At 36.6% G+C, this 16,781-nt stretch overlaps 1 protein-coding gene across 2 annotated transcripts in view; it reads left to right on the top strand.

The window, feature by feature from the left end:
• Positions 1 to 12,835, top strand: part of edar (ectodysplasin A receptor) — a 42,055-nt gene extending 29,220 nt beyond the window's left edge. Inside the window, exons 6-12 of one of the 2 annotated variants that reach the window (XM_044130824.1) lie at positions 2,139 to 2,216; positions 2,346 to 2,471; positions 2,577 to 2,651; positions 4,769 to 4,841; positions 8,064 to 8,391; positions 8,514 to 8,577; positions 9,624 to 12,835. In XM_044130824.1, coding sequence (XP_043986759.1) covers positions 2,139 to 2,216; positions 2,346 to 2,471; positions 2,577 to 2,651; positions 4,769 to 4,841; positions 8,064 to 8,391; positions 8,514 to 8,577; positions 9,624 to 10,009 — 1,130 coding nt within the window. In that variant the 3' untranslated portion in view covers positions 10,010 to 12,835. The remainder of the gene's footprint in view (positions 1 to 2,138; positions 2,217 to 2,345; positions 2,472 to 2,576; positions 2,652 to 4,768; positions 4,842 to 8,063; positions 8,392 to 8,513; positions 8,578 to 9,623) is intronic. The other variant, XM_044130825.1, reaches the window with a different exon arrangement.
• The last annotated feature ends 3,946 nt before the right edge of the window (positions 12,836 to 16,781 follow it).

The following is a 16,781-nucleotide window of genomic DNA, read 5'->3' as shown; positions in this document are numbered from 1 at the left end:
TGAACAGGACAGCAAGGCTTTAAGTTTATGATAGCATCAACAAATGCTGTGGTTGACTGAACCAATTGGCGAAACATTAAATTATCAGTGTTGTTAATTGTGAAAACTACAACTTATCCATATAAACTATTGCAACATTCAGGAATAAGTTTGAACACACGATACACAGACATACCTAGAGTCTAGATACAACAGACAAGGTTAGTATAGTTTAATATTTCTATTTAATCTTTGTATTGAAAATTATATGACAAGAGAAAGCTTATGATGAGGTATGTAGTATAATCAGCGTGGAAGAACAAACAATAAAAGAAGCAGAGTAAAGTTATCAAAATACAAGTTCTTTGAAACTCCCTTTATGTAGGATTTAAAAGTGTAGCAAATGAGATAAATGTTTGTAAATTTCATTTCCAATTCTGACTGCAGTTTATATACACCATTATGAACATATTTTGTTAATGTTGTTCCAAACAGGCTTCCTAAATGCCAGCTGTTAGTACTGAAACATTGTGTATTGTGTCTCAATGCAGTTGCAAATGTTCGTAAACACAGCTGCAAATTGAAGGCATAACTTGAAGGTGGGTGTGCTCTGACCCATGATTTCTGGCCACCAAGAGGCCTGAGGGCCTCTTCCCACATCCTTCTCTCAGTTCACATTCTTCATGATCGCTGATCTGGCGATGAAGACATTTCTGCCACTAATGCATTTGTTTGTCAGTAAAATTATACACAATCTTCCAAAGTGCATTGTAGAGAAAAGGGGATTAAAGTCAAAGAGGAACTTATAGAAATAGAGAATTACCTTTGTATTTGACTGCAGGGAATTTTCTTTTATTTTCACAAATACACAATTGTTTTCTTAAAAAGAAATTAATCTTTGCTGAAGCTTTAATTATAACATGAAGGTATTTTGCTACATCTGCAATGTTTTTTCATTGCAGATGTAGTAGCAATGAAAGCATGTAAAATTAGACAATCACTTTGGCTCTTCCCCTTTCTACCATACATATAAATGCAGGTATATAATCATAGAAAGCTTGCCTGAGGTAGTCTAACTCTAAAGGATTGGGTATACCGTAGTGCCACAAATGTCTTGAGATAATCCTTATGTCAATAATGTCCCTTTGAAGTTTATATCTTTGCTTGAGGCACATAACATTCACTGTAGTCATATTTTAAAATCTACCTGCATTCAACGGTTGGTAGCATAAAAAGAGTCTGCAGCTCTTTGTTCACTACAAAGTAGCTAAACACTGGAATGGGGTTCACATTACTGCAGATGAGGTCACAATCTGTTTAGCTCCTTACTATCACTGTGACTCATTCAGAAGAGCAGTCATGTGGTAATTGGAAGGCATCCATACTCCACATGTCAATGTGTCCTGGGACAAGACAACTTAACCCAAATTGCCAAACAATGTGAATCTATTAATGTTTTGAGTAGGGGTTATATAATTTAACATATTTCCGTCAGTCACGAGGAAGACGCCAAGAGACTGGAACTCCTCCATTTGAGACAGAAACTGGCCCTGCGCTTAGAAAGTGCAATACAACTTTCCCATGTCTAAATCATATCCAGGTTAAGTTACAATCGGCTACAGACTACTGTACTGCACGATAAAGGTGATGTCTTGAAGAGGCCAAAGGAACCATGTCAACTTCAAATATCAAGTTATAACCTGAGGTTAAAAAAAACAGACACCCTCCTCTTCACGACTATACAAAAAGATCCTGTCCCTGAAAACTGAATCAGTGATAAGGTGCAGGGCCATCAGAGTCCAATCCACACTGGGTAACCAGTTCAACTTTGTAATGACAGTTGCACTATCAAATCAATCCAGGCACCCCATTTCCACACAGCAGCCCAACAAAATGCTTAGAAGAAAAAAAAAGAAAAAAGCCTAATTTTCAACACCCTAGTGTATATTTTCTAGGAGAAGCTATGAAGTGTGATCCCTTGATAGTTGGAACAACTCTATTGCCCCCTTTCTAACAAATTGGGACTATTGTTATCCATTACACAAGTGTAGTCCCAGTCTTCTAGGCAGCCAAATGACTCCTGAAACATTTCAAATAGTTCATAAACGGTCAAATACCAGATAATGTAACATGAATCTGTCTGCACATGTGTTTTACAGGCATGCAAATCAGCAAACCCAAAGAAAAACCACCAATTAACCCTGGGAGCACGACAGTCTTCCCTCACCGAATTAAAGGTATGCAGAAGCTCACTTTGACAAAATCTTTCTCCATTTGCTTGTTTTCCGATCAGTCTATGTTTTTGTTATTTCATTTCATTTATATGTATTTTGCATTGCTCCCGTATTCATGACTGCCTTCTTTAGAATCACCTGGACAGGGTCATTTAGCCACAGCGCTTATTATCGCCATGTCAACCATTTTCATCATGGCTATTGCCATCGTTCTCATCATCATGTTTTATATCCTGAAGGCCAAGCCGGGTGGCCATGGTGAGTTGAGCGCAAAAACAGATTTGCACAGTTTAACATCTAAGGCTTTTGTATTTTATGCCATTCTCTCTCTTTCTTTCTCCCTCTCGCTCTCTGTGTGTGCAGCATGTTGTTCTGGCCAGGTTGTGAAAGCTGTGGAGGCTCAAACCATCAAACAGGATGACAAGAAAGATGTCCCTGGTGAGACATGCTACCAGGAATGAATAGCAGACTGTGTTTTTACTCTTATTGTTTCTCTTTTGCCTTGATCGGAAGTATTCAGTTGTAAAAAAAAAAACAACAACAAAAAAAACGTGTTTACATGAAAACTTATTTTCTTGTTATAAATCTCATCCTGGCTTTTATTATCCTTTGCCATACTTACATGAAAGAAGAATAATCCTATTACATACAAGTGTTCATGATTTTAACTTTTTCCACGTTTTTGCCCACATGATCAATTTTGTACTCATTACAGCATCATTAAGTTTGACTTCATCTGCTTTATATGTTTTCTAAAAGTACCTTCCATTGATTTGACTAAAAAACTAAGTTAATAATTACAGCTAAAATCTAAAAGGCTAGTAGAGGACCACTAGAATAACCTGCCTCCTCATGGCTTTAAAAAAGCTGTAATTTATAACAATTGATCTGACTTTTAAGTTACATTTGGAGGCTGTTTTGTTGCAAATTTTAAATAATTTAAAATTATGTTTAACATTGAAAACTGTAACATTTTTCAGTTTGTTCAATTTTAGACAAATTCAAATCTCTAAAAGTCTAAATGCAAAAATAATTAAAATTCCAACAGATCACATACATCAGAAACAATTTTTGTAGTTTAAAATGCTGCACCCTCAAAATAAGGAAAACTGATTTAAACTGTGACTAAAGTCAATTGAATTTAAAATATAGAAACAAGCAGAAACAAGACAAACAGTAATTAATATAAATCTGTTTGCAAACTAATAGCTGTCTTCTTTCAATTAAACATTTAAAAGGTTTTACTGAGATGATGTACTTATGAATAATTTAGCATCTTTAAACATATTAACAAAGGCCTCAGTGTTAAGCAGCTCCATTTTCTAGCACATTTGAGAGTGGCAGTAGTGCTGTTGCTAAACTAGTAAACAGAGAATCTAAACTGAGAATCTTGCGTCAATACAAAGACATACTTAACTGTAAGTTTGGGTTTTACACTATTACTGAGTTAATGCTGTTATATCTGCCTCATTGGTATCTGCTGGACAGTAAGTCTGATGAACAAGCACAAACATCATTGTAAGTTAATGTCTAATCAAATCACTCAGTAGAATTCAACAGCAAAATAAAGCATTATTGAACACTACATTTGCTAACTAAAATGCTTGAATGATGTTTAAAGTCATTTTAATGGCTAAAGTTAAATAGGCTCCAAAATTCATTTTCATTGTGTTTTTATTGGTATTTTCTCTCACAATGTTTGCAAATGCCTGTGTGGGAATTGCACTTCCCTTATGCATGCATGTGTGTGTGTGTGTATGTGCGTGTGCTGCATCCTGACAGACATGATGAGTGTATCGTGATGGAATGTGAAGTTTCCAAAGCTAAAGCCATATGTTGCTTTAGGCGCCATTTCTCCTCACAATGATGCTCTGTTCAATTTCACTCGCAGACTGACTGACTAACCACTTACATGTGGTGTGAAGGAAAACACATACACACACACATGCTAATTAATGTAGCTACAAACTTAATATAACTCAAAAATGGAAGAAAAAAGTAAAACAATGCTGTGGTTCGTTTCTTAGCTTTGTTATTGATGGCTAGATGTTTGTATTATTTGCAGTCATTGCTCTAAACAGCTTGCTTTGTGTGTGTGGGGGTGTTTGTGAATCCACTTTGGTGTGTGTATGTGGGAGCATAGCCCATTGCTGGGAGCTCTACCGGAGCTAGCTGTCACTCATGTAGACACTGACATAATCAGGTTTTGAGATGAAAGACACAGACGCTTTAACTCAAACTACACACGCACACCCATACCCTTTACTTCTTCTCATATCCATTCATTGGGCTGTCTGCCCCTATCAGTAGCCATTATGTCAGTGTAATTTATCATAATACTCACCTTAATCATTTTATACATTGACCCTGCTGATGTTGTTTAGTGTAAAAATGGTTTAGCCTGAGGAATAAATTCTTTTTCATCTTTTAACTCATCCTAATAATTAGTTGAAGTTTAATTTGATGGGTGTGCTTCATTCAAAATAGTGGCACTTTTTGTTCATGTCTTTCTATTTTGAATTTAAAGGTTCTTTTGTTTCTTCTTCTGCTCACAGATAATGTGGTAATTTTCTCTGAGAAAGATGAGTATGACAAATTGAAAGCAGCTCCTCAGAAGACGGTGAAAAGGTGAGGAAAATGTCCGATGTTCTACCATGCAGAGATTATGTCTCAGTGGTCATATGAAATAAAAAAAAAACTGAAATCTACCAAATTAATCAAGCTTTTAACATCTTATTGGGTCAATCACACATTCAGATACCTACTGATGGCTTGAACTGGTGTAAGCAAGGCAAGTTTGTAGTAAGTCTTGTTCAACACAGTTGTTGATCTAACTGAGATTTAGGCAACAAGCTTTAATTTCCTATTTAATGTCTTCAGATGCTGCGTAATGGCACCTAATGTAGTAAGAGCATCAGTCTTTTGTTCAGCAAAACATAAACCAACATGACAACCCCATACTTTTCAGCCTTTAAGTGTAACTTTACCCCTTACTTCCAAACACCCTTATTTTAATTAATCAAAAGAATATTTCTTCAAAAATGGTCTGTTTTGCTGAGTGCATTAAATATTTTTTGGAATAACCAATTCTTTCTTCTGAGTGAGACAAACAAAAAAAAAAAAATCACATTCCCTCTGAAAGTACCTCTCATGTAGTTTGGTGCAAATCTTTCTAGACAAAAGCTTTGACTGCTATCCTGGTGTATAGATGGGAAAGACAAAATATACTCTCTTTCCTTTACTCATGTCTGTCATGATTTGTGATAATAAGTTACTTTGTAACAATAGGTTACTTTTTTTGCTGTGATATACAGAAGAACTATAAAAATATTTTCCAGTATCTTGTCAACCATCAATCGTGCTACAAATTCTATAGATTTACAAAGTTTTTCTACTCTGATTTTAAAAGTTCTTACATTTTTAAATACAGGTTAGAGCAAATTAAATCAAAATGTGTTTTCTGATCCCGCACATGCTGAATTAATGAGTATATCTGGATACACAGACTCAGCACAACATAATTTATCCCAATCTGCCCATAATTAAACTGCCACAAAACCAGCCTTTCCAGTAGTTGTGTTGTTGCCCTGTGGGCATTTCTTCTTGTGTCTGCGAGTACGTACAGTATGTGTAAAATAACATCACCTGAGTTTTTTAAAAATTAAGTAATAAAGCAGACAGCCCAATTTTGTGGCCCTAGTGCAGAGTATGAGGAAAGGCAGCACAATTGAGCCCTGAGGCATAAGAAAGGCTGAGAAAAGGCGTAAGTTGTCACGGTGCACAGTTGTATTTATTCCAATCTTCACATAAAACCACCATCAGGGGAAAGCATGTCTTCCCAGACAACAAAAGACTGAAGGTTTTCTCTCCTTCCTTTCTGCATACCCCTTAAACATTATGCGAGGACAATCATGCTTTATTGGCACTGGTGAGTGCACAGAGAGAAGTGTTGAAACGTGAAGACTTTTTATGTCTGCATACCAATCTGTTTAATTACTCAAATGCTTTTTGTATGTATGCTTTAATTTGTTGTCTTTTAATATTAATGGAAGAATAGCAAATTAAAGAAGCGGTGATACACACAGATACTCTACATACATGCACATGGAACACACACACATATTTGCATCCACAGCAGTCAACGACGCATTGAAGCTGGATGCCAGAGGATGTGCTAACTCACTACATTAGTTGCCAGAAAGGGTGTTAGATATCTGGGAAACAATGGCATCTTGTGTGTAAGTGTGTATTTGGGAAGAAAGAGCATAGGACATGGATACAATAGCATTCAGTGTTCATCTCTGTCAACAAGGTGCTTTTGCAAGAAAACCCAGAGGAGATGGAAAGAGAGAGGATTGTTGACAAAATTATGATATATGGGATTGTGTTGTAAAAGGCAGCGTTGTTTCAGGAACTGCTTAAAAACAGCAGGAGATGTGGAAACAAGATAGCATCTTCCTGTGATTTACAGACATGCCGTAAAGGTTAGAGAAGCACCGATATCCAGGCTGATTTCTGACTGTTCGATTTCATAAAGCTCATGCTTGCTAGTGTTGATTCCAGTTAATTATAACAACTATAATTACTATAAATAACTACAAAGAATAAGGCACCAGGCTTCAATCAGTATAAAAGCACAGACATGCTTTTCTTGTGACATTATTTTCAAGAAGAGTAATAGACTGATTTATTATGAACTTGATTTTATAGTTAAAGTTAAAGTCAATGATAACAACTAGGTTATTTACATGAGCTGTGGCCTTTAGTTCATATTTAGCTCAGTTTAAATTTCTAACTTGGATTTTGCCTTTTTAGCCTTGATTTGGTGCCAGAGTTGTCACGTCTACCCACAGAGATTTGTGCAGTACTGACTCAGTGACTATGGTTCATACTAACACAAATATAACATTGTATGTCATGAGCATGGATGTAAGGAGATGTTGTATAAATCTGAGCTGGTGGGATCATAAAGATGCTGAATAAAAGTAGCAATTAGTATGGAGCCTTGTTTGTTGTGATTTTCTACCACCTCTTGACACATAGTAGTTCCAGTCAAGTCAAGTCAAGTCAAGTTGACTTATACAGCACATTTCAGCAACAAGGCAGTTCAAAGTGTTTTACATCATAAAAACACAAAAAAAATACAGTCATAGTCAACGATTAAAAATTACATTAATAAAAGCCTTTCAGTCTATAAAATGAGATATGAAAATGTTTAAACCAGCGACCAGTAAGACCGTTAAGATGGACTCTGGTCCACTAAATGTTTTCTTTACTTTTGTACACCTTTTCTCTAAAAATAACAAAGTTCACAAAATCAATAGACTCAAAACATTTTTTTTTTTTTATAAAGATTCATTCAAAATAAATAGCAGCTGGAATAAAAAGCAATGTCAGAGAGAAAAAAAAACTGATTTATTGTCAGCAGATGGTAAATCATTTATTCATTTAGTATGACTAAAAGACCCCAATAGGCAGCCTTCCTTTCATGATCAGTCATTATTTGTATCAGCATAGATGATGTCATACCTTGTATAAGAGTGCAGTCATTGTCTCACAGCTTTGTAGTCAAACAGATTTTCACTACTATTTCAAACAAAGATAAAATGATCAATTATTTTTAATCTGTCTTTAGCAACTTATAATAGCAACATATTAGCTCAATTAGACTAATTGTCATAGTTAATATTAATAACTGTAAACAACAGTCATTTTAAAGGGTTGACAGAAATAGCAAAATTCATAAAAACTTCCTCAACTTCCTTCACTTTTTGTTGGTGACATGTCAAATATAACTGAAATATTTTTAAATATAAATATATTACGTGTTATTTCGTTTTGTATATGCAGTGAAAACGATGCATCATCTGAGAATGAGCAGTTGTTGAGCCGCAGCATTGACAGCGATGAGGAGCCGTCATCTGACAAGCAGGGATCTGTCGAGAGCGCGTCCCCCAACCCCAACTTGTGCCTCGTGGACCTGGGCAACAAACCTGACCTCTCTCTGCTCTCTTTGGGAATCCTGGACCGCGGTCGCACATCCAGTGGTGCCCCCATAGTTGCAGCCAGCCACACCATTAACATCCAGAGTCCCAACCACATCAACAGTGTCAACCACATTGCCTCCAGCAACCACATCAGCAGCATGAACGGGATCAACAACAATAAAACCCCAGGGGTAGGAAGACAGAGCTTTTTAAGGACTGTACTGAAGTCAGAATATGATTATGAACAGATTTATAACTTACGATGCTTTTATAATCTCATAAAGATGTTTTTTTTTTCTTCAATACCACACAGATGCTACAGAGTCGAAGGAAAAAGATACTAGAGCTGTATGCTAGAACCTGCAATATTACCGAGGGTAAGTCTATCAGAAGAGAAACTTTCTACCAAGCCTTTTAATTGACATTTTTATTGTTTTACAAGAATGAACGATGCATCATCTGAGAAGGATGACGGCTTTGGTGTTTTTTTTCTCATATTTTGTCAGGTTACAATTACAAAATGTAATGTTATTTATTGAGATTTTATGAACCAACACAAAGTTTTGCATAATGAAACCCTCAAGTGTGATGTGCCTTTGGATTCATACTCTCTGAATTATATTGTGTTGGACCGCCTTTGGTTAAAAACAAAGCTGTCTTATAAATAGGCAGTGTTAAGTAAAATTAACAATTTTTTAGGGGGAAATCCTTTATTCTCCTCTTTGGAGCTGCAGTTTCCACACCTCACAGAGCAGCCTTCCCCCGCGACCCTCCCACTCAGCTCCTTCAGCAGTTAACAAACACCTGGTGGAACAGCGCATCTGCTGAGCTCATTATACAAGCTGCTTGTCAATGAAATGAAATGTTTTTTAAAGGGACAGAGTCCCATTTTTTCAAGTTGTTAAATTACAAAGTCAAATTTCTTTAAAGTCATTTTATGATAACTGAAGTATACATACTTACTTGATTGTGTTATAAAATACCACTTTGCACCTGAAAAATGCATAATGCTGCCCCTTTAAAGTCTTTTGGTGGGACAGTGTGTGGGGTAACTTAGTTGGCCCATATGTGGAAGGAATTAGCTGACATTACATAAGGTTGCTGCTTCTCTTCTATTCTTACTCTGCCTGACCTTTAGCCTTTGTGAGCAAAGGCTAAAAGTGCATGGTATCTGTTTTAAAATTTTTACACATCTCTGATATATATATAGCCATTTTTGGAGAGTCTTTATAAGCAGCCACTTTCAAATATTGCTACAGATTATCAAAGGCATGAAGGTTTGGATGTTGACTTAGCAAGTCTAATGCAATATCCAATGTACTAAAATACATTAAAGTGTTTTTTTTTTGTTTTTTTTTTACATTTGTTACTGTATAACGTGATAATCTGACATTTTATTTTTAAATCCATGTCTCCTACTCAGGCCTAAGCCCTACAGAGCTTCCCTTCGACTGCCTGGAGAAAACCAGCCGCATGCTGAGTTCCTCCTACAGCAGCGAAGCGGCTGTGGTGAAGACATGGAGGCACCTGGCAGAGAGTTTTGGCCTGAAGCGTGATGAGATCGGCGGCATGAGCGACGGCCTACAGCTCTTTGAAAGAGTGAGCACGGCCGGCTACAGCATCCCTGACCTCCTCACTCGGCTGGTGCAGATCGAGAGGCTGGACGCTGTAGAGTCACTGTGCGTGGATGTGCTGGGAACCAGCGAGGTGGTGGCAGTGGCTGGCCGACAGAGTATCAACAGCTTTCACAGCCAGTTGGTGTGTCCGTCCCAGTGCACCTCGCCCTCCCAGCGCTGTGCCAGCGTCTGAATATTCAGGAGGTCTTTAAGTACACATTTATGTAGGGACAGTGTTTGCCCTGACAAGTAGGACATTACATACATGTGTACAAAATTACCCCATCACATGAAGAATGCCAGTGGGCGTTTTGTCCACATTTCTTTATATTTTAAGAAGCTAAACTCCAAATACCAAAAAAAGATTGATTTTCTATGTTTTGTTGCAAAGTGTGAGAGGGAAAACAATATGTATGTTTTAAAGTTGTTAAATCTTCAAATTCACTTTGGTTCTGCTCTGCAAGAATGTAATCATCTAATTTGCTTTCTGATTTTTAATCATCATGTTGTGTTCCACAAAATAATTGCATTGCATGATACTCAAATACCCAGAAATCTTTTGCGCTGGACGCAACTTGACATTTCATTTTTAAAAGTTAAGGAATTAAATTAAATTTTCTACAGGTGCATCTCTTTAAATTAGTATATCAACAAAAAGTTAATTTATACTGTATTCAAAGAAGTGAATACAGTATAAACTTGTATATTGTATAAATTAATTACACGCAAAGAAATGTGTTCAAAGCATTAAATTCAGGAGGTTTAATAAAGAATTATCAGTCTACTGAAAGTGTATCCATAGAGTATATGGTATATGTAGTCAGTACTAGGTCGGAGCTCCTTTTGATTTGAATTTCTGATTCAATGCAGCAGAACATGGAGGTGTTAATACTGTCTAAGAACAGTCTGCTTCTTTTGCAATTACTGATCATCAAATTTCAATTATGTCATAGGGCTTTAAACCATAATCATCAAAATTAACAAAAACTTGAAATAAATCTATACAGTACATGGGTTTTACTTTGTTACAATGCATAAACTTTTTGATGATTTACAAGTTTAAGATGCACCTACTGTTTTTGTCTTTACCCCCGGTTCTCCACCAGCCACTGATGTGTTTTTCTGAGGGTCTTTATTCATTAAAGGACATAACAATAATAATAATAATAATAATAATAGTTAATTAGAAAAATTGGAACTGACCATAGGTGTCCTTTGCTAAAAGCTTTTGAATTTGTACACAGACCTTGTGCTTCATCTGGCAATTTATATAGCTAGATGCTTTTGTCGTGAAGAAGGCGACCCAGTTTGATCACAGCCTTAGTTCCAATTCATAACTGCTCCATTGATCACACTGTCATCACACAAAGAGAGTAGCAAACATGGCTTTCCCTCTTCCCATCACTGGGACCAGATGGAAATCGCAAAACATCTCTCAGCACAGCTTTTGCTTGATAAATTTGCTTTGGGCATCTGTTGACGCCAAGGTGTCTGTTGCTGAAGTTTACTTGCAACAAAAACAAACAAAAAAAGCAAAAGCAGAAACCACCAACAGTGTAATTAGATATTTTCAGCTTTAAGACCTTGCAAGGACTTTGGGATGTTGTTTACGTTAAAACAATTGTGGATTTATCCACTGATTAACATACAATACGTCTGGTAAGCGTGGAGGCGCTGATGACACGCAGATGTAGCGAATGGAAAAGTTCAACCTCATAAAAAAGGAAAGAAAACCTCGAAACACACGGATACATTTTAGGTGGAGAGTTTAACGTTTAAGTGTCCTGAATGAACACAGCATTCTGCCTGGGACCACATGTCTACAATCCTAACACACACTCTCCTACTACACCTACTTCCTCCACAGTGACCCTAGCTGTGACCCTCTCCCCCCATTCCCCTAACTGCCTGTTAGTCTACTTATAGGCCAATCTTGCGGTCTAGCATTGCCGCCATCCCTAATTATTTGACGTGTGGCTCACCATGCCCCTAATAAGCTGATGTGTTGTGGTTTACAGAGCGGGTGCAAAGTGCCTGTGACTTCCAGCACCTAATTAAGCATTTAGGGCCACTTAACTGTTTAACACCCAATAGAGTAGCTATAAAATTCCTGCAAAGCAATGCCAGGACAGATGAGTGGCCTCACTGGCCCCAGGGTTGCTGTGTGCAGAGGTAGAGGTAGCGTTACATTTGTCTATGGCTGTCTCCTCTCATTCGGCTTTAGTGTCTGGCCCAGTCATGCTCAGACAGGATTTTAGCTCCCCTCGCCCCTATGGGACCAATAGACTAAACAAGAACAATATGCAATTGTGTGAATTCTGAGAAGCAGCTGAAGCTGGTTAGGTGTTGTATGCATGTTCCAGAAACTGCCCTTCTGATAAGCATCAGACCAGACATTATTGTTCATTTTAAAACTTACTAGCCCACCATTAAGGAAGCTGCCAATTATGAATACTAATTTATTCAGTAGTTGTGTGTCAAAAATCAAGCAAGTGGTTCCAAAGTCCAGGCAGTGCCAAAAGTTGCTTTGATCTCAGTTTGTTTAAATGGAAGAGATCTTAATCTGATCCCTGATGTTGCCTGCATAATGCCCCTATTGCTGCTCTGCACAGAGGTTTTCTTTTTCTGCATCTGTATCTTCCATTAATTACAGTCAGGGGCTGGACTCCTGTATGTATTACTGCACATGGAAATTAACTGTCTTTGTTTCTCATTGAAAGCTCCATTTGGAATGTTCTGCTCCATCAGGACAACGTTTTGGTTTTATCTCTTAATGTTTTGCACATATTTGTGAAAAACATTGCCTGCTAGAGCTTATTCTCATAATTTTTGCCTGACATATTTTATGCTGATATATTATGCAGAAGCCATTCCTGAATATCTTACCTCAGTAGCACTTAAAGCATAGTACAATGTGTAGAAACACACACAATTGTCACAGAACCAAATTGTAACTGTGTATATATAAGTTATTATTGTATATAAAGTATACCTTATTAAAGATGTATGGTGGAATGTGTATTGTTTCAGTTCAATTCGATTTTAATTATACTGCACCATCAATTGCTGCTCCCAAGAAGGACGATAAAATAGGCAAGCTATGTCTAAGATTGTAGTGTTTGCGGTTTGTCCAGGAAAAAGAGCAAAACACAATGGTATTAAATCAGAAATATTTTCTATTTGGAAGAAAAACAGAACAGATTACTCTGTGTAATACAAAAATATGACACAAAATATGTTATGTAAAAGACAACCAGAGAGTACACCTGGTTACCGGAAGCAAATGTTCAATTAACGGATTTAAGTAAATATCAGATAAAACAATGCATTGAGCAAGGCGTGATTTCTATGTCATTGAAAATCAACAATAAATTTTGCTGAGAAAGAGAAACATAGAGCAATATTCACTTAATAGGAAACACTTCAATGTCTTTGTCCAGGAAAGGGGCACGGCTAAACACAGAATCACTAGTTCATGATTACTTTTAGTTAAAGATTAAAAGCAAAAAAAGAATGCACAAAGAACTGTAATTAAATAAAGTTCATTATAAAACTACTGTCAGTACATATGTGTGTGTCCTGTGCTAAAAAAGGATCAATTTGTATCCTGTAGTTTTTTTATTTTAACTGCACTTGATTTGAGATGGTTAGTGAATTATTTTTGACATACAAATGTTTATGTTCTAATTACTCTTTTTCTTGACTTGGTTTGCTTGGTTTCTTGCTAACGTCACTGGCATGTCAGTAATTAACATCACATAAATCTAATAAGAAAGTGATTGGATACAACCAAATAATAAATCTGTTCATGATGTAATTAAACAGCAGCACATGTACAGTTTAAGAGGGACAAGCCTTTATAGTGTATCCAGATGGTAAATTCAGTCTTTCATCACTGACATTTGTCCACCATTACTTCTGGCACAGATAGTACTAATGGCTAGATAATGTCTACTCAATCAAACATTTAATTATAGGGTATTAAATGTGACATTTTAATCATTATAGTTTGCCAGATTGAAGATGACGTCATAGGAAAAATGGTACATAGTAAAATTAGAAGACTGCAAATTATTCTACTCATTATATTTTCCCGTCAAACACATTTTGATCTCATTCACTAACTTGCTACTACATGACATGAAACCAAACCACTTTTTTTTATTTCACTGTCTTGCTTGTACAAAGATTCCATTTCAGATAAAGTGAAAAGTAGTTGTATGACCTACTGTTTCAGTGTTAAGTAAAAAAGATAATTCTGCAGATTTTGTTCTGATTCTGGAAGAATCTTCCTGATTTTGTGAGGTATTCCTCTAATCATTTTACTAATGGCTCCTCCCGTGGCAGATGTCACCTTTGACAGAACCTAGTCATTCAGCTTTCACACTCCGCAGGGTGTGTACTATAATTGTGCCAGAATTTCCAAAGCATTAACTAAACAATGAAGTGTGTGAGCAGTGGCTGGGGATAGTAAAGTTACTTCAGAAAGCTCTTTGTGCTAAAGAAAACATTTGCCAATGCTGGGAGGCATCAAATCAGCATTGATGATTATCAAATTTCAAACGCTAAAGACTGCCCACAAGAAATTCTTCTCCCTTGAACTGTTTTGTCAGTCCTGGCAAGAACGCTCACAAAACATACACGTCTTCAGGCATTGCTTTTTGCTTCATGAGAATCTGGCATGGTGCTCTTTTATACAATTAGGATGAAGTTACGTTCTCTTTGGGGCAAGCAGCGTCAACCTGGAAAAGAAGAAAATGCAGCTGCCAGGCTACAACACATATATCCACAGAACCCTTCCTGTCAGTCAATCAGCCCAGAAAACGCTGGTTTTATGGGCTTCCTGGAAACTTTAATCAGATATTTGTCTATGTGGTGAAACAACAGTTAAGTCAAGTCAGGTTTATAGGACAGTTTCAGCAACAAGGCAGTTGTGCTTGACATCATAAAACACCACTTATGAAATAAGCAATAAGCATTATATTTTGTCAAATGCCACCATCAAAATTATCAAGCAAATCCACATATATCAAATATGTAGATCAATGTTGGACTTACTCCTAATCAAAGGCAACTCTAAACATTTAGTCTAAATTTAAAAAAACTCAGTGTTTCAATTGTTTTGCAGGTTTCTGGAAGATTGCTTTATTAATTTTTTTTGGTGCACAGAAGCTGAATTCTTGCTTCTCCATGTTTGGTTCTGTGGACCTGAATAGTGTGCACGATTCATACAACAAATGGTTGTTAATATATGTTGGTGCTAAGCTGTTAAGTCATTGATAAACTAACAAAATTATTTTAAAGTCTGTTCTCTGAACCAGGGTAAAGACTTTAGTGCTGGGGTGATACGCTCCATCTTTCTGGTTTTAGTGAGAATGTGTTTTGGAACAGCTGCACCTGTCTGACTCTTTTGGCAGATCTTTGAAAATGCTACTGTAGTAATCACTGCAACCAAAGACAAACTCATTGATGAGTTTCTCTAGATCTTGCTGGGATATTAGTCCTTTAATACTGGAAATGTTCTTTGGGTGATAGACTCTACGAGTCTCTGAAGGTTCAGGTCTGAGTCCATCACAACACCTAGATTTCAAACCTGATTGCCACTTTCTAGCTGTTGTTTCTTCCAGTTATGTGTTATGTTATTAGGTCAAGGAACATATTTGATAATAGCTTTCCCAAAATATATATTTCTTTACATTTACTTTATCTGTACAAAAGAAAAATCCTGCATTTGCTTGTCTGACTAAAGACCAATTCACTTGTCAGTTGTACACTGAGCAATATTACTTTGTGTTGGGCTGTTACGTAAAAACAAAAGAATTTAAGGTATTTTTTCATGACAAAAATGTGTAAGTACATTGGTTATGAATGCTTTAAAAAGTCCCTTTTTTTGATTGGATGTTAATGCTACTGATTTAACTTTTTAATTCTTTGGACAAACCACAAACAAAATCAATTTGTTCCAACTAGTTCCATTCACAAACTGACAATGTTGGAAAAAGTATAATTCCTATACAACTATTTGATCCTCAAATGTACCCTATTTGAGGATCAAACAGGGTACAAAAAGTACCCTGGTTAAAATCAAGACGGACACGTTGATTTAACAATTTCAAACCAGAAATAAAACTGGGAAAAATGGAGTGAAAACATACTTGTAGATGGAAACTGTTGAATTTCCCAGCCTCTCTACCCTATAAAACCACTAACAGCTGGTTCCACTCAGCTCCATCACAGAATTGTTCATATACAACCAGGTATTTTAACAGACCTTTTACATGCTTATTGCATTACTCAAAAGGCATATTTATCCCTATTGCGGCTGGTGAAAATAATATACATTTGGTGGTCTACCATATTGGATTGCTGATTGACTTGATTTTATGGTTTCACTAAACTGGAAGCGTTAATGTTTCCAGTCGTCAGACCCCTCCCATCTACCTAATAACATTTTAATAGGGTACCAGTTAGACCAAAACGAGGGGACTCTTTAGAGTAATTTTCAGAATATCTGGTCGACTCAGGAAACCCAAGCAAGAAGTCAACATCAGCATATTCCACTGTGTTGTGATGCTGTCCAGAATACTCTGGCAGATTTAACCCAATTAAAAACCACAGACCAGACACGTTCATGCAGGCTTCAGCCTGGACACAAGTTAACCAATGAAAGTAAATAAATCAACTGATTTCATTTTCTGCAGCAGACACATTGGTAACAACGCCTCATTTAGATGACACAATACAGACAAGTCTGTTTCAAAGGCCTACTGTGTAAAATGAAACTAGAGGTCACTTAATCAAGTGCATTTGATTTGTGATGGTTGGGTCTCCCCATTCAGAGCAGAACAGAGCCTTGTAGAAGAGTTTGTTGCTTTTTATTATTTAGATTTTGCTAAAGAATAAACAATACAGCAATAAGATGCATGCTATATTTGAGGTCCTGCTCATTTTAAGAGCTGTGACAA

Source organism: Gambusia affinis, linkage group LG11, assembly GCF_019740435.1.
Source record: "Gambusia affinis linkage group LG11, SWU_Gaff_1.0, whole genome shotgun sequence".
Taxonomy (NCBI): domain Eukaryota; kingdom Metazoa; phylum Chordata; class Actinopteri; order Cyprinodontiformes; family Poeciliidae; genus Gambusia; species Gambusia affinis.
The sequence above is the reverse complement of the archived record's forward strand: the minus strand, read 5'-3'. Positions and strand labels throughout refer to the sequence as shown.